The sequence below is a fragment of the Parasteatoda tepidariorum genome, chromosome 5 (assembly GCF_043381705.1).
Source record: "Parasteatoda tepidariorum isolate YZ-2023 chromosome 5, CAS_Ptep_4.0, whole genome shotgun sequence".
Lineage (NCBI taxonomy): Eukaryota > Metazoa > Arthropoda > Arachnida > Araneae > Theridiidae > Parasteatoda > Parasteatoda tepidariorum.
This window is the reverse complement of record NC_092208.1, coordinates 59,964,499-59,991,042: the sequence shown is the minus strand read 5'-3', so window position 1 is coordinate 59,991,042 and position 26,544 is coordinate 59,964,499. Positions and strand designations below refer to the sequence as shown.

General features: G+C 28.8%; 1 protein-coding gene across 11 annotated transcripts in view; it reads left to right on the top strand.

Annotated features, from left to right (window-relative positions):
• LOC107456648 (1-phosphatidylinositol 4,5-bisphosphate phosphodiesterase) overlaps nucleotides 1-24,022 on the top strand; it is a 77,741-nt gene extending 53,719 nt beyond the window's left edge. For 3 of the 11 annotated variants that reach the window (XM_016074562.3, XM_071181511.1, XM_016074564.3), the window contains exons 17-31: nucleotides 588-701; nucleotides 2,618-2,700; nucleotides 3,821-3,959; nucleotides 4,932-5,016; nucleotides 8,098-8,170; nucleotides 8,752-8,855; nucleotides 9,251-9,518; nucleotides 11,564-11,663; nucleotides 12,242-12,346; nucleotides 13,495-13,656; nucleotides 14,923-15,103; nucleotides 16,740-16,958; nucleotides 17,065-17,166; nucleotides 19,968-20,112; nucleotides 22,288-24,022. In XM_016074562.3, coding sequence (XP_015930048.1) covers nucleotides 588-701; nucleotides 2,618-2,700; nucleotides 3,821-3,959; nucleotides 4,932-5,016; nucleotides 8,098-8,170; nucleotides 8,752-8,855; nucleotides 9,251-9,518; nucleotides 11,564-11,663; nucleotides 12,242-12,346; nucleotides 13,495-13,656; nucleotides 14,923-15,103; nucleotides 16,740-16,958; nucleotides 17,065-17,166; nucleotides 19,968-20,112; nucleotides 22,288-22,356 — 1,949 coding nt within the window. In that variant the 3' untranslated portion in view covers nucleotides 22,357-24,022. Of the gene's footprint in view, nucleotides 1-587; nucleotides 702-2,617; nucleotides 2,701-3,820; nucleotides 3,960-4,931; nucleotides 5,017-8,097; nucleotides 8,171-8,569; nucleotides 8,643-8,751; nucleotides 8,856-9,250; nucleotides 9,519-11,563; nucleotides 11,664-12,241; nucleotides 12,347-13,494; nucleotides 13,657-14,922; nucleotides 15,104-16,739; nucleotides 16,959-17,064; nucleotides 17,167-19,967; nucleotides 20,113-22,287 lie in introns of all 11 variants that reach the window. The other 8 variants (XM_071181515.1, XM_016074565.3, XM_071181514.1 and 5 more) reach the window with 5 other exon arrangements.
• The last annotated feature ends 2,522 nt before the right edge of the window (nucleotides 24,023-26,544 follow it).

Sequence of the window (26,544 nt, the reverse complement as noted above, 5' to 3'; positions counted from 1 at the left end):
ATTAATTTATTAAATATCAACTCTGTGAAGTTATTAAATATCTATTTGATTAATTTAGAATTCATTTCTTTTAGTTACACTTTCCTTTAAAAATATGACATCGGTCAACATAAAAAAATATATTTTTAGCATGACATAGATGTTTCTTAAAACAAACTATTTCATAAAATTACGAATAAATGCTAGAAATAATAATGTCTTTCGAAAATTATTTATTTCTATCTTTAAATGCAACTGATCTACAATACAATAAAGAATTGTAAACAAAAATTTATATGAAAGTATTGGACTCTTGACTTCACTGAATCCCAATTAAAAAACAGCAATTTTAATTTAATTTAATAAATTTAAAATCCCTTTGAAAAACATTAATAGAGTGAATTGAACTAACTTGATACATTAAGCTGTAACACTGTCTCTTTTTTTTAAACGTTTTTAATAAAACCGTAAACTTTATATCTAGTTCGTAATTTAATTAGTAGAAATTATTCCATAGCACTATTTCCGTTATTTATTAAAATGGTGGAAGTGAGAAACTCATCTAAATTTTTAGCACTTATATTTTGTCTTCCAATGTTTCTTAACAGAGGAATTGGAGTTATGGAGGAAGGGTCAACTGCAAAATGATGATGATGACGACGAGAAAGAAGATGCTGCTCCTGATTTAACTCTCTTGGCAGAAGAAACATCACAAGATGGAGGTAACTAATAATTTTTAAAATACATAGTTTTTGTTTACAAAATTAATCAAATTTTTTTATATAAAAAATAGAAAAACCCTTTTTTAAGGAAATGCTGTGTTTGATCTAATTAACTTTAATTTTGAACTATAGATTAATATACAAATAATTACAAAAACTAAATAACTTAAGAATATTTTGAAGTTCAACTTTATCAATTAAAAACTTCATAAATAAACATAAATATTTAGAAAAATGAAATTAAGTAATAAATCTTAAATTAACAGAATATTCTGTCACAAAAATGGAAATAATTGTATTTCAAAGTGTAAAGAAAAAAGGAAAAAAAAAATTTCTACTTATCTGTTTTTATTGATCTACAGCTTATATGTAATTTCAGCAGTACTTTTAAATTGTTGAAACTATTAAACAATGCAACTAAGTAATTGAGTTTAATACACAAACAATGCAAATATGTTTGAAAAGATTCTAAACAAAATCCTAACTAAATACGAAAATTTATCAATATAATTATATTTACGTTATCTTTTGTTTTGTTTGCCATTTTTTTAATGATTATCATAAGGATTTTATAATTTTTTATGTGAAAGTGTAAAATGGCATATGACTGATGAACTAGTACCAATAGTATAAACAAATATCCATATTTTATTACAGTATTTTTATAAAACCAATCTGTTTCAGAGGAACTAAATGTTTTATTTACCTACCCTTTGTATTTTATTTATTTTTGTTTCATGTATGGCTCTTTTATAACTTATCTAAGATTATTCAAACTTTCATAAATGAAACAATATTATTTTTTACTAACACAAATCTGTGATAAGTGCTTCGAAAGGGCCATACTGTGGTTACGATATTTATGTGTAATCCTATGTCATGATTTTTGTTTGAATTCTTTTAGTTAAATCCCACGATTGGAATCTTGACCTGGTGATTATTTTCAACGAAATGAGTTTGTTGATTTACCTTTACCCAATGGATGCCGATTATGTATTATTTATTATGATTTATTGTAAAAATTATTTTATTAAAAGTTCCTCTCGTATAAACATATGATTTTCTATAAAGTATCCGAATATATTCTCATAAATACATGTTAATAATATCAAATGAATGTCCATTTTCAAGCATGAAAAATATTATTACAATTTATTATAAAAGGAAGTACTGTTTGTAAAATTATTTTATAATCTAAAATTGCTTTGTCTTATTCAATAATTTAATTTTAATTAGATCAAAATTATATGTTGAACTATAAATTAGTTGAAATTTAATTTTAAATTAGTTGAATTTAAAATAAGTCAAGTATAGCTTTATACGAGCAATAGCAAACTAAGCACACTTTTCATAATTATATTGAACAATAATTTGATAGTGCTAAAGTCATTATTTTATTACTTAGATGAAATAATGATAATGGTAAGCATAATTTTTTATTGCATTTGAAATAAATAGTTTTTTATCCTTAGTATTAAAGTGTAATTTTAAAACTAAAACTTTTAATGCCATAAGCATTAAAACGATATAAATTGCTGTTTCAATGCATCAGAACAATATAAATTGCTGTTTCAATGCATCAGAACAATATAAATTGCTGTTTCAATACATCAAAACAACATAAATTTATTATTCGCTTGTCATATGTCTAAGATTTTAAAAACTAAGAACTTAAAGAAGAAAATACTGAATATTTTATAATTTTCTAAAGGAGTACAAATTTAAATAGTGTGTGTGCGTTATTTTATGGGAAATCCCAGAAAACAAATTAGATTTAAATTTATGTTTTGCAGTATGTAATAATATTCAATTAGTGGTTTTCTAAACTTGCATTAAACTTATTTCAATACTATCGTATTTTAATAATTCTGAAAATTTTCATCAGAATACTAATTTTTATTTTCTTTTTATTACAGACAAGAAGGTAAGTTTCAATACTGGAAGTATATGTAACGGTGGTTCCTCTTGTCGAGGGTCTACAAAATCTCCTGATATAAAGGTTTAACAGAAAATCATTATTATGTTCTCACTGAAAAATTAATTTATTTACGAAAAATTATTAATTCTATGTATTTCATTATAGATATTATTTCGCAATCTTTTGCATTACTAATGTAATAACATAATGCATAACTAATATGATTTTTTGCACTTTTTAAGTATTATTTTGAAACATACATATAAATTTATCTCTCACTATTCAAAAAATAGTTCTACAAGTGTTTAAGTAATTTCAAAACTGGTTATCTAAATTGTCAACTTTCACACTCAAGTTATAAATATTTACTAAAGCAAACTTGATTTTTATCCAATTGTTCTATTCTATGCATATTAAAAAATGCGTGCAAACTAGGTTGATATTACGCAAGATACTATATTTTATATATAATATAAATATAATTTCAATTCATATTTAATAAAAAAAATACAATGATGTTTTGTAATATTACTATTTATTTCCAATAAATGTTTTCAGACAGTGAAAATTTGTAATAATGCAGATATTTTTAATTATGTATCCCTAAAGAAATATATCTTTGGTTTTCAGAGAAAATAAGGTAATGAGCATCTTTATAACACAAAAATTCCAAAATGTTTTTTCTTTCTTTAAAAAAAAATTACCCTGTTAAAATATTTCAAAAGAGTAAAGATTTCTAACAAAAAAATTATTTCGAAAATTGATTTAGTTTCTAAACAAACGTTGTATAGAAATGGACTTGTGTAGATCCTGCTATTTCTTATGTTAATATGAAAAAGCAGTGTTAGTACTTAAGTGACATTGGTGCCAGTGTTGCTAGTATAAGTGCTAAAATTTTATTTTTAATTATGTCGTATCTATTACAAATAAACCTGCAAAAACCATAAAAAGTATTGTAAAAGGATTAATATTAAAGTAATTTTGTTGTAACTTGTGAATGGAAACCAAAATATTTAATTAAATATTTCTCTTAAAACATAATTAAGCAATATTGCCTATAAAAATAAATTTAAGCTACCATGAAACATGAAAAATATATTTATAAAATAATTAGCGATTAGATAAAATAAAAAGCATCATTTTTGTTATTCTAATGTTAGTCATGAACTGTATAAAATCATATTCTGTACTTGTTACGCAGGAAGCACCTCAACTGGATGAGCAAATAGCCATTGCTAACTACAAATACACTGGTGCAACAGTACATGTGCACCCCTATCTTTCTTCCTTGGTCAATTACGCACAACCAGTCAAGTTCCAAGGATTTGACGTAGCTGAAGGTCAGTATGGCCATGAATCATAGTTTTAAATGTATCAAAATATATTTATAATTTGTTTTATAATTGTAATATTATTTTTAATATGTTTATACCTTAATTACATTACTATAACCCAAGAACATCTAAGATTTTCTATATTTTTATAAACCTAAAAGTTATGTTTATATAGGACTTAAATTAAACATCTATAGTTTAATTAGTTATAAACTAATAGGTTAAAAATTTCAATTCTAAAATCTATACAAATTAGCTTTAGTCATGAAACTTATTTACGATTCTGCTTTCGAACAGTAATAATTTTTTTATAAATAAAATTCCCTTTCTGTTTTTCTTACAAAACCTAAGATAATTGTATTTCCTTTTATACATTTCAATAAATACCTACTAAAAGTACATTTAATGGATAAATTTGTTTCATTTACAAAGCATTCATAATATTATCAGAACACAACCAACAAAAAAGTGTTTTTATGTTTTTACCAAAATTTTAGCATTTTTTTGGAATTTTAAAATTTTTACGCACTAAATTTTATAAAAAATTTTATGCATTCACGATATTGTAAAAAATTAATTGTTTATTAAATGATAAAAAATAATCAAAATTTTCGAGATTTTTTTTCTTTTTATTTTTAAGAGAAAACCCGAATTTTACGTCTACTGAAACTTCACAACAACATGTGAGCATTCTATGTTTCCAAAATCCTAAAGTATTAAGAAAGTTAATATTAGCAATAATTTTAATAAAAAGGACGGTAAAATTAGAATTGAAAATTCATACAACTCATGGAATATTATATTGAAAGTATTTAATGACGCAAAATACTTTTTATCATTCTTTATTTTAAAAACTTAACTTTACGAAACCCTGAGTTAGCGTTGTTTAAAAATAACCTAATATTACATTTTTGAAACTCTAATTAGAACATAGAAAATTTGTATTAAATATTGTGTTAAATGTATATTTCATTACAGAAAAAAATCTCCATTTTCATATGTCTTCCTTCGCTGAAAATACTGCCCTTGGTTATTTAAAGTCACAAGCAATTGAATTTGTCAAGTATCCTTCTTTATAAATTAGTTTACAAGTTATAAATTCTATAAACAATTCTCTATCTCTTAAAACGTGTATACACTGCTCGACGATTGCTAAGCACAAATGATAATAGCAGCCACAAAATTGAAGGTAAGAATTGGCATAAGTGCGATATATGCATAGTGAGACATGTATTGCTTATGCAAATTTTGAATTGTTGAACTGGTTTGTAACATGACAGCACTGATAAGAAATAAAAAAGATTTGACGCGTACTGAGAATTATTATTCAAAATCAAAGTTTAACGGGAAATAATCAATTGAAGAACTTGCAATTTTTGAAATGTATTCCTGGCGTCATTCAAATGATTTTACGCGTGGCCGTATTATCGGCAAGATTGAAGAAAACCTTAAAAATGTTTCCAAAAAGTTTAAAGTCCTCCACAGTGCTGTTTCAAGGCTTTAGAAATCATTTCAAGCAATTGGAATGCGTAACAAACGATACTGGGGAAGTTGCGTTCCATGCACGACGTCTGCAGAAGTACATAGTACTAACGACAAGAAGGAACCAGCGCATTTCAGCCAGTCAGGTAACAAATCAGTTTCATGATGCTACTGGGAAGCGAATCTCTCGAAAAACTGTAGTCAGATGCTTGCAAGCAGGAGAACTGTACGCCCGCCGACTTGTGTGCATTTCATTATCCAGAAGTCAACGTAGCTCCCGTTTGCACTGGTGTCTTCAACATCGTAGTTGGAGCGAATGTGACTGGATTTACGTACTATTCTCAAATAAGAGTAGATTAAGTCTTTCATCTGATTGCCGACGCCAAATGATCAGGCTTGAGATTGGAACTGCGTGTAGTCGAGCAAACATACATGAAAGGGTCCGATATCCTACATGTAGTGCCATGGTATTGGCTGGCATTATGATTAATGACTGTACCCCCGTCTAAGTGCTTTCAACTGGGACTATGACTGTCCAACGCTACATTAATGATATTCAGTTGCCTCATGTTCGTTTGTTCCGTAGTGCTGTTGTGATAAATTTGTTTTATGGATTACATCGCAATAAATATTTCATCTAAAAGTCATTGTCGAGGAGTGTGTACACAGCTAGGATATTCAAAGCCACGAATCACCAGCATGTTCTCCAAATCTGAGTACGATTGAAAAAGTGTTGGATACTTTGGAAAGGAGTATTGATGGTCGAGAATTCTCTGTAATAAGCAAGGAAAGCCTCATCCCTGTACTGACAGAGGAATAGGACAAATTACCTATTCTAAATGCGGTTGTGTAAAGCATTCTACGACATCTGCAAACTTGAATCTCTCTCCATTGAGGTTATACCCCTTATTGACATTTTACTCCAGGATGCCGACAAATAATGCCAATAAAAAAAATTCCTTTTTCACATTTTCAGCACAAAATGACTATTTTGTTCCATGAACACCTTTCAAACCTTCTAGATTTCAGAGCACAAAACATTATACTTTTTTAATTGTCCTAAGATTCTTAGTATTCTTTTATTTCACTTAGTTTTTAACCACACTAAATTTTATAAGCTCTGTGTGGTATTTGTAGTACATCCTTAGCAATTGTCCAGCAGTGTTATTCCAATATGCATTCACTTTGTGACATGTATTATTTTTTAATTACATAAGACTTTAACATCAAATATTAATTGTATTACTAAGAAATTTGATTATGAGTATAAATTTTTGACTGTTATGACTTACTTATTATTTACTTTAATACAAAAGTATTTTACCATTAGTTTTCTTTTGTTTCTTGTATTATTTTACCATGTTGTTTAACCTCTTTCACTGAGAAAAAAATTATGGTCAAAACTACCAGTAGGTGGTAAAATTTTTACCAAAGCGCTTTGGTTAATTTTAGTAAAATTAGCAATAAAATATATTTTTATAATAATAAGACAAAATTTAATATATATTGTAAAATTTGGTAATTTTATCATGATACGTTAGAGCATTATGTGAAAGCCATTTATTTGATTCAATTTACTTTTTACTATTGTATTTTTTACTAAGTGTGTGGTAATAGGAACTATAATTTTGAAAACCAAAATTTCCGGTAAACCATTACTATATGAACGTAAAAATTACCAAATAAATGAATAAAAAAATTTAAATACTGTATATTTTGGTTTTCATTACCAAAATCATGGCTTTATTTAATAGAAATGTCCATACTAAACAGTACTGTAATTTCATCAGAATTTTTTTCTCCGTGAAATCAATATGTTTAATATATCAAAATATGTAGTTTTAAATATTTTTTATAGCATTAGATATACTAAGCATTTTAGTGCATGAAAGTTTTAACAAATTAATGTATGAATTTTATTTTTTTATTTATATAAGCACATTATTTCTTTAACCAATTTAAAATTCTGCACCACAGAATTTATCTATAGTGATTTTCAAAGATAACTTTATTGATGCTGTTAATTTGTTATCCTTTAACTAAACATACTGAATCAATTTAGTTAATATAATTATTTTAACAATGGTACAAAAGTTGAGTGAGTTTGAAATTGCGTAATTTTTTTTTTTCTAATCAATGCGAAGTTTCAATTCAATTCAGCATGTGAAGTTTTTAATAAAACGGAATATATATGTCTAACACACAAAAACGATATAAAATAGAACACTTTGTTACTTAATTGTATTGTTTAATACCATATATATTTATACTCCTGTACATTAATTTAACTATTTCTCTTCCACATTTAAAGCAAAGGATACCGCATCTGTTATCTCTTTTTAGTTCATGATTTTTCAATAAAGATACTACAGAATTAAAATAGAAATTCATTATTTACAAACCTTTTTATACTTTTTAGTTTTCCTATATTTTAAGTTTTGTAATTTGAAAAGTTCTCTGAGAACTTAAATTTTTTAATAATTTAATTATTTTATCATTTTAATTTTTTAATATTTTTATTAATTTATTACTTTTTTACATTTTAAGTTTTATAACATTTCGAATTTTTTTAACTTTTAAACTTTCTAATTTTATAAGTTCTTTTTAATATTTTAAGTTTTATAGCATTTTGAGTTTATCATCTTTTTCTTAATATTTTAAGTTACAATAAACGACAGCTAAGTCGTATTTATCCAAAAGGCACAAGAGCAGATTCTAATAACTATCTTCCACAGGTAAGCATTGTATCAAATAGCATTTGCATTTTATTGAACTCTCTTATTTATACTTGTAACAATTCATTTTACATATAAAAATTGAATTACGTATGTCCAAAAGAACTAGTAACAGTGAAAAAAATCTGAAATTCAATTAAGTTATTGTGCTATTTTCTTGGTATCATAAGTAAAAACCAAGTTATGCTAAAATAGCCACAGGAGCAGATCTTACACGTGGAGTAAGAAACTCTTATAATTTTATAACTTTATTTTCAAAAGTGTAATAATTAATTTTCTTGCACTATTCAAACAAACCGATTCACGCTTTTTTTAAATCACCAAGTGCGTAACATTAATCAATACTTAAATGCAACTGAAATATTAAGGTTTAAAATTGTATTTTCTTAATATTTTAAGTTACAATAAACGACAATTAAGTCGGATTTATCCGAAAGGCACGAGAGCAGATTCTAGTAACTATCTTCCACAGGTAAGCATCGAAGTTTGGAATATATATTTTTATGTTATCTGTACATCATACTAAATATATCAACCATTCTATCAAATTAAAATAATAAATACGAAACTTTTTCTTTTAGATTTTTTGGAATGCAGGATGCCAAATGGTAGCCTTAAATTTTCAAACGCCTGATTTGCCGATGCAACTCAACCAGGGAAAATTCGAATACAATGGAGGTTGTGGGTAAGTTAATAAGTTATACTCAATGCAATGTTACCAAACTCAATGCAATATTTTTTTAGTATTTTGTATTATTTATTTTATTTTATTGCATATTAAAAACCTTACTATAATTACAGACATTATATGTAACTGCTCTTCGTTGTATGCCTAAAACTATTTTCATTCTTATCTGATTATTTTAAGAACATAAAAAAATTTTATTGTTCATCGCTTAGGCCCTCGTCTTTTCAATAACTAATGATTAATGACCTTAGAATATAGCTTGTTTCACAATACAATTTAATTCAGTTAGGAAAGTCATTATAATTAAAGTTATATGATTTTAAATTTCTATCGATTTCTGTAAACTCAATCTTATAAATAGAAGATTTATAAAGGATTACATAATATTACAGTTACTTGCTGAAGCCGGACTTCATGCGTCGTCCGGACAAGACGTTCGACCCCTTTGCGGAGTCACCTGTGGACGGTGTGATAGCAGCTCAGTGCTCGGTGCGGGTCATCTCCGGCCAGTTCCTCTCCGACAAGAAAGTCGGCACCTACGTCGAAGTGGACATGTACGGCCTGCCCACCGACACCATCCGGAAAGAGTTTCGGACACGCCTTGTCCCCTCCAATGGACTTAATCCCGTCTACAACGAGGAACCCTTCGTCTTCAGGAAGGTACAGAGCGACCAAAATTTGCCATTCATTATGTGTAAATTTAATTACTTTTGATCGATCGGTTAAAATATCCAAATAAGGATTTGGTTATTTTTATCTATCTATTTGGATATTTTCACCAATCGATCAAATTACTTTTGATAGATTGGTAAAAATATCCAAATAAGGATTTGGTTGAATTTCGATTCTATCCAAATATTCCAGAATCTGATTCCATTCCTTAAAATTTTATTAGCCACTTCAATAAATTATAAGGGCAGAAGCTTCGAGTATTATTTTTTTTACCTATATGAACAGAAATATGCTTAAAGAAATATTATTTTACAAAATTACTTAAATATACTCTCCCAAAATCTCGCATTTCAAAAAAATGGTAAAAGTTTTTCCATAATGATTACTTTTATTTACATTACTGATCATTACTTTGAGCAATTTATCCTCATACTGATTGGATAATTCATCATTTAAATAAAAATAAATAATATGGATAGTAAATAATTTAAATATAACAATACGCATTAAAAAATAATATTTATAATAGCTGACTTTGCAATTATTTATCGCCATAATATCGTTCATATGTGTTGGTACAGCTAAGATAAGTATTCGAAATCTATTCCTCAACATTATGCTCCTTAGTTTGAAAAACCGTAAAAGTTAAAACCATGACTACCACATTTTACTATTGTTTATCAACTATTTTAAATAATGAAAAAAATTATGAAAATGAACATTTTAAGAAATGTAACATTTTTCATATAATCGTACAGTAATTAGTCATTTAAATAATGATGCAATGATGCGTAATATTTAGCTATTGAGGGTAATTTAGATCAATAAAAAATTAGTGAGATAAATAAAAAAATAGAAAAATGTAATATATTCTATTCTTTATTTTAAAGGTTTTAGAAAAAAAAACATTACATTTCTTATCAGTCTGACATTTCAACAACTATACAAAATAAGGATTAGAAAAACGTTATTGTCATCTAGAACCAACTGTACAAATTACTTCATTTCAAGATACAACTTCTATAACAATAAAATGTAAAGGAAAATAAACTTACGTACTTATTGTTTCTCCATGGCTTAGTCAATTTTTAAAGTTTTAAGTTGGTAATATTATTTGACACATTGATGGAACACTTAGATTTCTTGTAAGAACTTAATTCCATCTTTAATCTTTTATACAAATAAAAACATTAAACTTCTCAGGACTTTATCTTCGCTAACACTACCTAGCATTTTAGATTTTTTTGGCTTTTTCTCCTTTTAAAAAATTCTCTTTTTGCAGTTCTTCATTCGTATTCCACATCATAACTAGAAAATAGCAGACGATTAAATCTTTTATTTAGTCGATTAAATATTTTTATTGGCAGACGATATTTTCAAAAAAGTAAATTATAAATGTTTATCATTAAACTTTTTAGATAGGAATGGTTCTCAAAATTTTTTTGAAAGACTGTGTACTGAAAGCGTATAAATATTTGAACAATTAAAAGATTATACTGAGAGAAGAAAATCAACATCTGAAATTGCATATTATTTTCTATAATTTGCTTGTGTATATTTCACTTCATTTCATGTTATTTTTCCCAACATTGAGTACATTCTTCCTAAAACTTTATGACCTATATCGTAAAGAAAAAGATCTAAAAAAAGAAATCAGATTCTCCTTTTTAAGTTTTAAAATTCTTTTAAATGTTAACTAAGGGAACTATTTCTTAAAAAGTTCATTTTTTCTGCTGATAAAAAAAAAGAAATTGTTATAAAAATAAATGCTCAAGCATGAAAAGCTTGTTTTATAAAAATTCAATTTGCATTTTAAGTCACTCCTCTTGTCAAATTTTTGAGTATATATTGATAATTATTACGGCCAAAGTATTTAAATAGAGAAGTGCATAAATTAATAAATAAAAAAAATTAAATTAAAAATTCTGTGCAAATTGTTATTTAAGTAGAATTCATTTTAAAAATTAATATTGAGTTTATGGATTATTTGAACGTAAGCATTTTCAACTATGATCCATTTTTTGTTTGAATAGGTCGTCCTTCCTGATTTGGCTGTCATCCGTATCGCTGTATTCGATGAAAGTAGCAAAATGTTGGGGCAGAGAATTCTTCCTCTCGATGGTCTGCAGGCGGGTAAGTCTTTAGAATATCATCCAGTCACTATTTATAGAACTGTCAAATTATTTATATGATAAAAACATCACAATATTGCTCCGTAATGGCAAAATATCCCTTTTTAATTCTACACTACTACATAATGCAGTCGTAAAATTATGCCATGTAAGTCGGGCATATGCTAGGTCGTGATGTAGACTAATAATATATTTAGATGGATATCTAGTGTAGTTTTAATATCCCCCTGACTTAGACACAAACAACTGCCTCAATATAAGACACTTCATGTAAGTCGGACATTTGTTAGTTCTTGATATAAGCTAATAATATAGATAGACGGTTAGCATAGGGTTTATATCCCCTGACCTGCCTCAATATAAGACACGTCATGTAAGTCGGATATTTGTTAGTTCTTGATATAAACTAATAATATAGATAGACGGTTAGCATAGGGTTTATATCCCCTGACCTGCCTCAATATAAAACATACAATTAAGTCGGGCATTTGTAAGACTTAAAGCTTGTAAATGTAATTCATGAATGTAAATTTTATTTTCTTACATGTTACTAATCAATGCTTTAATGTTATGTTTTAGGCTATCGTCACGTTTCTCTGCGTACCGAGGGTAATTTTCATATGTCTCTAGCTATGCTGTTCATTTGTATAGAGTTAAAAATATATGTTCCTGATGGTTTGGGAGGTACGCATAAATTACAGTTATTGTTTTATGCATTACTTACAATGCCGTTTTAATATATTTTGCAATTATAATAAAGGATATACAAAATGTTAAAATTTATTTTTTTTAACCAATAGACTACGTTACTGACAAAGAATTTCTGGAAATCATTTCTCTGTTCAAAAAATTCTAATAATTTAGTTTCTCATTTTTTCTTGTAATCTCTCAACACCTGGGGCTTTTTTCATTACCCCCCCCCCTTCTCAGTTACACGCTTGTTTAAAGCTGATTGTTTTGTTTGATAAATTTGTTATCTTGTTTTCCCTTACCATATTCATCAACTCTTCTTTTTCCATATTTTAATTTTTGGAAGTTTCCTTTTGACCCTTTTTAACCCTTTAACTGCCAGATTTACAGCTTCTGAGTTCTCTTTCACGAGCACCTGTTTAGAGCCAGAAGATTTTTTTCTGTCCGGCCTAAATCCCTGAAATCACTGAAATGTGAAAGCGTTCTTTTATGATGTACTGTAAAGTAGATAAAAGACATTTACTAAATATATTTTTTATTTGTATGCTTTATTTTCTTATTTTTTGCTTAAAATTTTCACATTATTTCTTCTATTTCGAGTTCTGTTAACTATTTCCGATGCTTCGACATTGCAACGGTAAAAACAGAAAAATGTGACGTCTACAAGATCTAACTATCAATTGAAAACTGGAGTGAAAACCCAAATACGCAACACTTAAGTGAAACTAAACCTTTCCCACTTACTATAAAAATACCACGTGCTCATTCTAAATAAGAGTCGTTTTATAGCATGCCATTTAAAAACATTTCAAATGGAATGCTTTAAGATCATGAATAATGGCTTGCTGTAATATATTGCTTATTAAAAATCAGCCGATACTCTGGTAGGCATGCTCATATAGCATTATTTTTCCTCATTTACACGTTGTTACTCTATATTCATATAGAGCTTAAAGTTAACTCTTTTTCTTCACTAAAAAACGGAAAACAGTATTAAAAAAAGACGAAAATTATTAGCGTCAACTACATACAATTTAAGTGCTCTTATGACTGGGCACCTATATTTGGTGTAATCTTTATTTTAATGATTTAAAATTGTAAAATTGTAAAATTTCTACATTTTTTTTCATATGTGTGTATAGACTTGATGGACGCTCTGTCTGATCCACGAGCATTCCTGTCCGCTCAAGAGAAACGCTTGGCACAAATGAGGGCGATGGGTATCGAGGAGGCAGACATCCAGACCAAAGATCTCCAACTTGGAGCCACAAACTCCATCACCAAGAAGGACGAAGACAAAAAAGGTTAGTAATAATCGTTTTGAAAGACCTTGTTTACTCACATTGTAGTTGCTTATTCGAAACACTCAGTTTTGAGATGTCTCGAAACAATAGAATGCTGTTTACAAAATCAAACAAAAATTGCCTCGTTTAAAGACTAGACAAAAATATACATATACATTAGCTCTTTCAGTCTTCCATAACATGATGTTAAGCCTAAAAAATTACCAAAGTGTTTACATGATGTCACTTCATGTTAATTATTCATCATTTTCCTGAACCAGAAGTCAACTAATTAACGACATAATTCAAAAGAATTTATTTAGATATGATATAACGGAACATTTGATCAAAGCTTTTAAGAAAAATCTTACTTATGTCCTTTCAAAGAGGAGTCAAAAATCACATAGTTAACCATTCGATTTGTCGAATGTTGATATTGTGAATTTTTGGATCCGTCGTAGACCAATTGGTTCTCCTACTGCCAGCCAGACGTCAGGGACTCTAACCCATGATCTATCACTAAGGATATTTTAAGTTAGTACAGTAGTCGGTTTGAGTCGGTTGCAGAAATCGTACCGATCAGCCACCTCTAGGATTCGACCCTGATTCACTTCATAAGGAGGTGGACATTAAAAACTTTATTTTATTTTATAACTGTCGTTGAACAGCTGACGCGATTTTGGGTTTACGACTACTAATGTTCAATTCCGTAGCCTTGTAATTTTGAACCCAATGCGGAAGACAAGGAAACTTCCGGATCAGTACCCCCAGAGGTATTGATTTGTTGCATTGGGACATGGGGGACTTTGTGACCCTATATATTTAGGGCGCACCAGCCACCGTTTACTACACGGGGAGTCTTCAGTCGGTGGGGATCGAACCCATGACATCTTGGGCATAAGACCAGTGCCCTACCTACCAGGCTATTCCGGCCCACATTTAAAGTTTGTAAAGTGTCAGATTTTTCAACTGGCGTGTAACGCATATATATCTAAAAGGCGAATAGAAAAGGCTGAATAGAAAAATGTTTCGAGCACATTCATAAAAATTATCGAATTAAAAATTCTAAACAAATACGGTTATTATGAAGCCCTTTCTTATTTAGTTATAATAATAGTGAGTTTTGAAATTATAAAGTGCGCTTATTCTTTCATCGTATTAATTTACCTAATGCGAAATGACCATGTAAAATGGTTTAATCCGCTCCAAAGAAATAAAAGAAATGTAAGATGCAATTTTTTACTGAAAGGCATGTGGAGGCATTAATTATGTAATTTTCATTTATAGATGATTTCAAAATAGAGCCTATTAGTGCGGAAACTTTAAAAACAGAAAAGGCTTTTATGAAACTGATCAGGAAACAACAAAAAGAAATGGACTCTCAAAAAAGAAAACAGCATAAAGAGAAAACAGTTATTCAGAAGCAACAATGTTCGGCCATTGATAAAACGATTAAAAATATAAAGAAGTAAGTAGTAGTACGAACTATTGATGTGATTTGTTTATGTGAGAAATATTCAATCGTATAAAGTATTAAGTAACTTCAAAAGGACATGTAAGATATTTTATATAATTTCATTTGTGACTTTACTTGTCAAAAAATTTACTTATTTTACTTGTCGAACTACTACATTAAACAGGGAAAATAAAAATATTTTTTCCTGTTGAAATTATTTCCCAACTACGAGTCGTAAAAAATCATAAGCAAACAAATATAGATTTAGGTGACGAAAGTCATGAGATATCTCTTAGGAACTCCTTACGAAGCTCAGTAACTCGACGTGGTAATGAACTCAAATAGTTAGAAATCATTCGCTGGGACATTCAGCCATGAAACGAAAGTTTAGTGGGTGCAGGGTTTTGTGCGCGAACTGACCTTTCAATTATATGTCATAAATGTTAAATGGGAATCATGTCGGGTGGCTAATTCATTTACTGGAATCGTGCAGAATGTTTTTCAATTAATTCTCGATGACCTGGCGCATTGTCATTCATTAAAATTTCATAGTTGTTTGGGTACATAAAGTCCAAAAACAGCTGCAAGTGGTCCCCAAGTAGCTGAACTTTATCTTTTCCAGTCAATGGTTGGAGCAATTGGACAATAGAACCCAGTTCATTCCATGAAAAAAGCCTCCCACATCATTATGGAGCCACTAGTTGATTGCACAGTACTTTGTTAACAAATTGGATCCATTGGCTCGTGGGGTCTGCACTACACTTGAAAACTGCTTTCAGTTCTGAACAGCCAAAATTGTGCTTCATCTGACCAAGCTACAGTTTTCCAGTTGTCTAGGGTCCAACAAATATGATCAGGAGCACAGGAAAAGCACTAGACGTGATGGCATTCTGTTAGTAAAGGCAGTTGAATCGGTCTTCTGCTGTTAGAACTGAAAACATCAAAACCTTTGCGATTGCCTGAAGGGACAAAAAGAAGTAGAAATGAGATTATAAGAAACTCCTCCTAGTTTAATTGGGCAATCAAAGTGGTTTTGATATTTTTCCTTCCGATTTCCTTGCTATTGATTTGACAGGATCCGATAGTGTCTTTGCTTATATTCCTCGCTTAAATATTATTTTGCAATCTCTTACGGAAATATAATTCTAACCTCATTTCTCGACTAGTATAACAAATATATAAAGGGAGATCATTGGGGAATATTCTGCATTTCATAAAACACTGTGCATTTCAATACCGAGTTCACTGTTCGAAAAATAAAAAAGAGAAAAAGATTTTATCTTACTTCGCTATTACATTAGCGCCCCAACTCATATTTTGACGTTGCATACTTAATGTATTAGAGAGATTTTGCATTCTATCCATCCGGTTGACTTCTTTCATCTGCTTAAATCGATCACCACCGCGCAATCTCTAACCTGCCGGTATTTACTTCACGTTTGCGCAGAGTGGATCTAGTTAATCGAAGAAAGAAGTTAACTGCATGTAAAGAGAATCAAAATTTCTCCATAATACTAACGAAGTGATAAAAAAGAAATTTTAAAAATGTTGTTCTTGACGAACATATATAAATTGTATATACTTTGGTGTGTGCTATTCAATATTTGCAATTTCATGCTTCAATATACTGTTAACTAAATAAAAGTAGGAAAAACCCTTCTAGCAGTGAAGACATGGCCAACGATCCCCAAATCCGAGAACTTGTGGTGGTTCAGATGAAACAATGGTCTTCGATGATGGAGAAGCACCGGAAGGAAGAATGGGATCTGTCCAAAAGTCATCTTCTGCAGCAGAGGGAAATACTGCAAAGGCTCATGGAAATGGCTCAAACTTCTCAAATGAAACAACTCGAGGCCAAATTCGAAAGGTGTGGAACTAAATGGATTGTTTTATTTAAGTCGTTCTTTTAAGTCATTTTGAAAACGAATAGTTACGTTATGGATTTGATATCTATCTGTTATTATCCTTTTCAGAGAGAACAAAGAGATGAAAGGAAAGCAAGCTAAAGTGTCTGTAGAGACAGCTAGAGAAGTGGCTAGTGATAAGACACTTCGAAACAAAGCTGAAAGAGAAAGGTATTAACTCTTCTTTGCATACACTGTTAAAATTTTCAGAAATAAGATGAGAGTATCGTATTTCTAAAATTACGGTAAAATAACAGGCAGCAGTCTGTCTATTCAATTAACTTTAAAGCTTAAGGTGAAAGAACATTTTTTATCTTTACGGTTTGGAAACCGTTTACCACTAGTATGGTTGAAAAACCATGAATACGAAACTATGCGGTTTCTTAACCATTTACAACTAGCATGGTTTTAAAACCGTAAAAAGAGTTTTTCGTTAGGTAAAGGGCATTGGAGTTAGGTTGCGGCTGAGTTGTATTTCATTAAATGAACCCTGGAATGAGGTTTAAATTGTTCCTATGATTGTTTTACCTTTCGTAAGACATGGGAAATACTAAATTTTGTTGTGTTAAACAGCATTATGGTTCTGCACTCTATGCGTAAATGAGAGTAGGGGAGAGTGGGGTCAATTGTAACATTTTTTACTTAACTATTTTTAACTAACCAAAAATCCAATATATTATTAGTATTAATTGACAGACGAGTAAAGTAGACTATCCTCTACTAGAAAAAAAAATAAATACCTGATTTTAAATGTTATTATATTAGTTATTAACAATTTTTGACAGTCGTGCACTTGTTACAATTGTCCCCACTTACGGGGTCAATTGTAACAGTTCATAAATTCAACTAAAACATAGTTAATTATACATATTATCATAGTTGTGATATATTTTTTTATTGATCAAAATAGTAGTGATATTTTAGGAGTAAAAATAATAATGAGCAGAGACCTAAAGGGTTAAACTTTTAACTTTAAGGGGTTAAAAATTTTAATTTATGCTGTGAAAGGTGACAAATAAAATAATGCACATGCAACATAATATAAATGATATAGGAAACTATTGGTGGTTCTTAAAGAGTTAAGTAATGGTTTGTAAACATAAGATTATTTATTTTCAGCTGTTACAATCGTCCCTTTACTTATTGTTACAATTGTCCCCAAGACGCCATTTCAGCTTCATTTGTTAAAAACAATGCTAGTTAATTAGCAAAACTAATCTTTTTTTTATTGAAATGTTAATTAAGGTGTCCACTTACATATTCGGTTACTAATTTTTATTTGTTTAAACAAAATTACTTTGTTACAATATAATATTCTAATACCAAAAAAAGTACTTGCGTGGCGTGAAAATATCTTTTGTGATGTAACTCTTTCAAAAGTACATAAAAATGGTTGCCATCAGGGGTGTACATGTAGATTTATTAAATACACCTTGTGCGCCACCTAGGAACCAAATCTAGAACCCGACACTCGAAATTTTTGCTCTGTTACAATCGTACCCTGTTACAATTGACCCCACTCTCCCCTATAGTATTCTTATACTCCAGAGTCACAATTTTCGAAGTGCTGAACTATGGAAACACTTCATGTGTTAAAGAGTATGGAGGAAATATTATGGTATCAACGCTGGGACTAGAATCCCCGTTCTGTCCGTCATGAGATTGACAAGATTAAAGTCATTATTGGCCCTCTCCCCTACAATCAGTACGCAGCTGCAAAAAACAAAGTGGCTTCACTAAGTAGACCTAGTTCGTATAATAAAATTGCGGTTGTTTAACAGTATTATCTGGAAGCAATTACGGTTTTTCTTACGATTAACAGTCGGAATTCCATCTCATTTATGTTATTTAGCTGTTTTGTTTGAATAGAGTAAAATAAAAATTAAATAAATTGTTATTTACCCATTTTTCTGGGACATTTTTTGTATTGTAGATGCATTTAGTGCTTAGAAAAATAATGCATTTTAAGCGCTAGCAGATAATGTATATCTTAAACCATCTTTCAAGTTTGACCATTCGTCGCTTTTTGATATTGTTGAAACTTGATGCTTCAAAATTTAGACTTTCAAACTTTTTACAGCGCGATTTTTAATTACGCCGAATTCTTCTTAAAAAGAGGAAGAAAAAATTTCATCATCAAAATTATCCTACTTAGTTATTAGTTTAAACAGATTATTAGAAAATGTTATTTTAAAATCAAAAATTTCATTGAATAGTATTTTTAAATTTTGTGAATAATAGCATAAATTTTACCTAGTCTTATTTATTTGGAAGCTGATACCAAAGCTCTCTGTTCTTTCATGTTCAACATTTCTATTTACATAATAATAACAATACAAATATGTAATAAAGAATAATAACAATACAAAAAAATTCATTGAATAAGAGAAGAAAACTACAGCACTAAAGCAGTTTGCTCTTTCATTCGCAAGTATAGCTTACCTGAATTATTAAAAAAAATTATGCTTGTTACAAAAAATTTTTTATAATTTAATTTTAAAATTAATTTGAATCTCTAATTGTTAAAACGCATTATTAGAAACTGCTTTTCTTAAAAATATCCAAATATTTTTTGCAATATTAACTAGACTTTCAGCGCTTTTTGGGAGCACTTTAAAAAATTCCGGATCAAATTGCGATTTAAAGTGGTACTTATAATCCATAAGATCCATTTCACCCTAAAATATTATACCTTAATTTTTACAGAAATATTTGTTTGATTAGAGTGATTCAGTGATTTTACAGTAATAATTACTATGAAATTTACGGTACACCAGTCTTTTTGTTCCGAAACATGTTCCGGTAAAAATGGATTTTACATGAAAAGTACCGGCACCTTGTCTGCTGGTACTTTTTACCGTAATTTCATCCGAAATTATTTATGATATGATTACTTAAGTTTTATCTAGGATTATTTATTTACAAACTGATATCAGAACTATTTGTTCATAAATGTTTAACGTTTTTTGCAGAAGGTTGCGTGAAAAGAATAGTAACAATACAAAAAAGTTTATTGAAGAGAGAAAAACTGCAGCGCTCAAACAGAACAAAGAAAGAGAAAAACTGAAGAAAGTGCATGAGAAACAACTACAAGATCTTGCCAGAGAGACTGAATCCGTAAGTGAATCTTTTAATTTTTTTTTTTTTTTAAATCTCTCACTTGAAGAGGTATGTAAAGTTCTTAACGAAAATTATCTTATCACTAAACAAACAAAAATATAGAGGATTCAGTTAGCCCTGTTTTTTTAAAGCAGGGCTAACTTAATCCTCTATTTTAAGTAAGTGAAAAATGTGAATATGAGATAAATGAAGTTTGACAAAAATGAAGTCGAATGTACCGTGAGTAAAAATTTTGGTACAATTAGTTAGAGTTTAGGCCGAAACAACAAAAAAAAAAAACATAAAGATCGTATAGTTTTAAAAATATTAACATTAGTACACAAAAGAAAAAAAAAATAATAAATTAACCTAAATTTGCCGAAAGGTTCGATTCAAAAAAAAAGATTTATTTATAAAAAAAAAATCACTTACCTAAAGCTTTAAAATACACATGCTGAAACAAAAAAAATACCCCCCCCCTTTCTTCATTACCTAAAACATGTTTAAATACAATGGGGAAAAAAAAGGAAAATCAAAATTATGTTGAGAAATGACTCCAATCATTAAGATAAAAAAAAATTATTTATTATAATAGCATGGTTATCAGGATATATTATCAGGATTATAAAATGTAATTTTAGGTTTTAAGGTTTTAAGATGCAAGGTAGTTGGCAAGGTTTACAATTTGTTAAACTAAAAGTTCATTAGATGGAAATTAGATGGAAAGTTCATTAGATGGATGGCTGCATTCACTCTATTACTAATGCAATTAAAAAGGAAACGAAATCATACCACGTGCCCCTTGGCACGGACTTGCTGGCACTTCCTCATGGAGATCTCATGGATCATGGAGATGAACAGGATCTTGATCATCATTTTATCTTCTTTTCATACTAATCATGTAAGCTTCAGTGCCGCTTTGCACGTGTTTCTTTCCAATTCCACATGGCTTTCTTTCTTTAGCCACAACGTCTATCAGGTAGGAGAGCGAGAGAGAGCAGGCTTTTTGCACACCGCGCACACTTCCTTTTATATACTTTCCAAAAACGCCACCATTGCCAACACCTCAAAACTCACAAACAGAAATAATTTTTCAAAAATAAAATTATTTTAACAAAAATTGAAAGATAATTACAAAATAAAAATACCTTGCATATGTTGTGAAATAACTTAATCATTTAACTATTTAACCAAATTTAAAAATTTAATTACAAAAACATATCAAATCAGCAGAAGAAAAAAAACTACTTCAACTGAATAAACTGAAGTTAAGTCATGATTGATGCTGCCACCTGTCTGCTAAAAAAGAAACTAACTGAACAAATGTTTTAAAAAAAACAAACCTGTTCACTATTATTCAAAGAAACAGTTAAATAAATCTTTAAAAAGAAAAAGTTATTAGTCTAAAATTTAAATTAAATTAAATACCTAAAAAAAACTGAACTCTTATAAGTAAAAATAATAAAGTTTACCAAAAAAAAAGAAATTTAAAAAGTTAAAGGTAAATAAAACATGTAGAATTTTTGAATTCTACACGAATCTTTCATAACGAAGATGTTAATGTCATAAAACTCATGTGTGCCGTAAAATTCCTTAAATGACCTCTCTTAATTTATATTTTTAAGATCCGTACCAAAACTGAAAAAAAAGTTAACACGTTAGGAGTTTGAAAACGAGATCGCTATCAAAATCTGACGAATCACAGTGCAGGATAGCATATGTAATAAACAACAAAACTGGCTTGATTCTGGGAGAAGGGGGACATTGAGTAGTTGAAAGATAATTATTTAAAAACACATTCAAGTTCTAACGTCTAATTAAATCTGTTTTGATGTTTATTATATCCTCCTTTTTCACTGTAATTTGTAATATTTCCGTAGCATTTTTTTCCGCAATCAAATATTAATTTGCAACGGCCTTGCACAGCTTTTGTATGGATTCTAAAATGCATGTTAGGGTTAGTATTTACGGAACACCCTACATATAGTTAGATGAATGGTTTTATTGCATCTTACAATTTTATGCAATAATTTTAGATTTTAATAATTTCTATTTTTTTCTGCTCTTTCCTCTTTCTTTACTCTTATCTTCTGTTTGTTATATATTTTATTCGTGTATGTTTTGGCACTTGATTTCAATACAATTTACAAATGCCATTTTTTAAAAATTGCATGATTTTGTTTTTCTTTTTAGGCAATAGAATCTTACAACAATGCAGAAGCAGAATACAAGCTGGCAGCCAAAATGGAATGCTTCATCTGAAGCGATGAAAAAAATATTCCGTTCGCAAAAGCCATTCCTTTTCATCTTATTTCCAAACTTTTTCATTGCTGCTGGAACGTGTCAAAGGAATCCCACTGTGCCAAATCAACTCAATTCTTTCTTTAAGTTTTTTTGACACGATCTTGTAGTTTACAATTCCGAGTATTTGATTACTAGTCTTAGCGACTGGATGTATTCTCAAGACGGAGAAGAAAAAAATTTCGCTTCACTGAAAGCTATTCAAACGGTGCTGGAACTTTCAAGCATACATTTTTCTTGATATTATGTAAAGTTTCATATTGCATATATGACAACATTAACAGTATTAAATATTTATTTTTAATTATCAGATCGAATGTTTTAAAAATTCGTTGCAAGATTTTATTGGATAAAAACTAAATTGGTTGCTTTAAACCAAAGAAGAATTTCAATACCTTTGAGATGACTAGTCAAAATTATGTGATATATGCCTGGCAATTTTTACAATTTTCATTTACTGTTATGTGTATTGTTTGCATAGGTATAACTATCTCTTTTCAGTAATGTATGCATTTGTGAAAATTTCATAATTATTTTAAAAAATTAAATCTCAAAATTGCTTCCTATTTTTGATGCTACTTGACACTAAGTGTTAATTATAAAATGAAGAAGTTGTATTGATTAATTTTTCACTCGTTGCTGTTTTAAATCATGCTCAATATTGTTTTTCAAAATGTTTATGACTGAAAGCTTACAAAATATAAAGCATTTCAAAATGAAATTGTAATTAACTTTTCAAGTATCAATTCCACATTCATTTTGCATTTTTTTGTAGAAATCTTCACTTTTTCTTAAACATGATGTTTTTCAATCTGTATTGAGAAGATAAAAAAGCTCATTAGAAGAGCTCATTTCTCTTTACAAATTAAATTATTTTATAAAAAGAACAATTAAAGTTTTTAAGTGTAATCATATTTCAAAACTCACAACTCTTATAGATATACATATTCATTTTTTATTAATATTGATAATAATCAAATGTCAGGCTGTCAATATTAAGCTATACTGATATTTTCATGAATATCGATTAAAGGGTTCTTAGGCCTGGAAAAAAATTTTACACAGGAAAAATTCATCAAAATGGATTCAAATATTTATCATTATTTCAAAGAACTTCTAATAGAAGATATTTTTGTCTGAACAATGAATTAGGCAATATAGTCTAAAACAAAGGCAATTTATATGTAGACTTGCCAATTTGAATGTCTTTCATTACATTTTACTCAGAAATATTTTCATTATCTTAAAAAAAATCATTAATTTCAGGAAAGTTGAACTGAATTCTGCATACAATATTGCTTTTATATTTTAAGGTTTATTCATATTTTACCTCTCAAATAAATTTGAGTATTATTTTTGAAAAATGTTCAAAATATTTACTAAATATTATATAAGTATTACTAGTATTACTAGTTACTAGATATTACTAATTATTATACAGACTTTATGTAAATTCCTTTTAATTAATTATTATTTCAAAATAATGAATGATTGTTATTTTGTACAAAATCACTATACTCAAAGTATAATTTGTTTTGAGAAAAAGAGTATTTATCCCTTTCATGAAACAATGCTCTGTGATATCAAATGGATGCTATTAAAGACTACATATATAGATATATACATATATTTATGTTATTTTGTCCGTTGCTTAAGTAGTCCATGATTAAATGAGTTATGTGCTTTTTGGTAATAGACACTTGGTGGTATTTGTAGAAAGTAAATAACCTATCTATGGTTAGATTTTATTGTTTGGTATTTTGATTTGGCGATCGATTTCGATGAGAGAAAGTTGAAGTTACTATGAACGAAAAGTATCATATGTGTCATACTATTTGAAATTATACTACTGCTACTTAGAGTTAGGTTTCTAATGCTATGAATGCAGAAAAGTTTTAGTCTTTATTAGTTACAGTAAAAAGTGTTTATCCCGAGCAATCTATAGATGCATATTTGATTTGGCGAAAACTGTATCCAAATTTAAAAACCAATGCTGTTATAAGTTTTATCTATTGAACTATGTTAGCTACTATTAATATTAACTAAATATAATCACATTAGCATGGTTTTGCTCATCGTTAATAGAAAAAAGACAAATAAATTTGGAAAGTAAAATAATTATATGATTATCGGGGTCTCATCATCATCATAGTTGGCCAGATAGCCCAATGTGAGCCAATGCCTTCCTCTGAAGATTTCTCCACGATGACTTCCGATTTATCTTTGATCTCCAATTTTTTTCATTAATCGGGGTCCACAAAAATCAGAAGTTTCCATGAGTCAGGATTAATTGTTGGGAAACGGCATGTAATGAAATAAAAATTAGCTCAACGGCTTTTTGTTTTCGTGCAATTAAGTGAAGAAAATATTTAGTTTCTGATTTATTATTATCTAAAACTAAATAAAATAGCCACATGTATGGTAGATAATTGTAATGCTCAAACAGCAGTAGAAGATAAAATCGCATAACATCCAGCGTATTTACACTGGATGTCTTTAGAAAGAATTTTCGGAAATATTCTAATTTCCAAGTTTAATTCAAATTTATTAAAGTTATAAGCTTAAATTTTATTAAAACTGTATTACATGATCCATCAATTTTTGGGATATTAGAATATAAGTATGACAAAATATATTTGTTAATTACAAGTATTGTGATGTAGAAACAAATAATTTGTACTTCTTTAACGCAAAATCTTCTATGCATCCAAATAAAAATCACATTTTGAAGCAACATTAGGATATTAAAATCTAAACAAAAGAAACTGTAATAGAATGGAACGATTAATTAGTGATCTGTGGCCGTGTATAAATCAATATTTCCACATGAAACATTTATTTTTAATTATTTTCAAATTGACAAAAAGTTACAGAATCGTCATAAAAATATTTGATTATTTATTGATTTTTCGTACAAGATGTAGGTATTGTTATTTATTTAAACAAAACTTTAAAAGTTCTTATACTTAACGCATACTTACTCTTGCACAAAGATGGATTTTTGATATAATATGTCTCACTTTTGTGTTGCCAATACGAAATATAATGATTTAATACTTTAATAAATGAAAGTCTAAAAAGGAATATTTCATCAACAACTGGTTAAATAAGGTTAAACTTGATGCACATTTTTACAATGGGCTTCTGTTATTGAACTTATTGTGCTTTAGCGCTATTGAACTCCGATTTTTTTTTTCAAGAACTCAGAACTAATTTCTAAATAATGGAACGACGAATAAAAAGCAGCGATTCTACATACTTCCACATAAAGTTCATAACGTCTTCCTTCATAATGGACATATTTTAACGACAGTTTATTTAGTGAACATCAAAATTCCCATGCTTGAAATTCCACAAATGGTCTATGATCTTCCGATAGATAGGGGAAAAGTTCTTAATAAAAAAACGTCCTTTTTTAAAATTAAATTTAGTACGTAACAATTATTATCATGTTTATTATTATTACATAGAGTGCACGGTGTAAATCATTAAGAATCCGCAAAATTTGCAAAACCCAAAAGAGCCACAGTGTTATCTCGGAGAAAATAAAAATGTTAACAAATCTGCAAAATTCTGAAAAGGTGTCTTGATATGGAAGAGTACCAAGATAGTACAAAAGCATAATAAATATGAAAGATCTAATTGTTATAATTTTAGACCATGGAAATGATAATAAACCTGCAAAATCCTGAAAAGGTGTACTCGTATGAGAGAGTACCAAGATAGTATAAATATAACAAATACGTAACCTCAAATTTTTATATTTTTTGACCATAGTTATTTACAGACAATTATGGCAAAAAATAATATGTGAAATATAACTAAGTATTCATTCGTATTTGATTAGAAATAATGCACTTCAATTAAGAACTTGAAAGATTAAATTGAAAGATCAACTAAGAAATACATGCTTGCATTGCATAAGGAGGGTTCTCTTTGTGTATTTTAGATTGTTTTTGGTTGAGTTCACGATTCCTTCTCATTTTAGATAACTGTCGCGCATTTCCTCTATAAAAAATACAGTTATCAGTTCTGATCACCAATAATCAACATTCACTTCAATTAAACACTACTTGTTTCATGAGTTAACTTCTTACGAATGTGCAATCCAAGGTTAAAAATGATTATATGATTATAACGTTTGTTTGG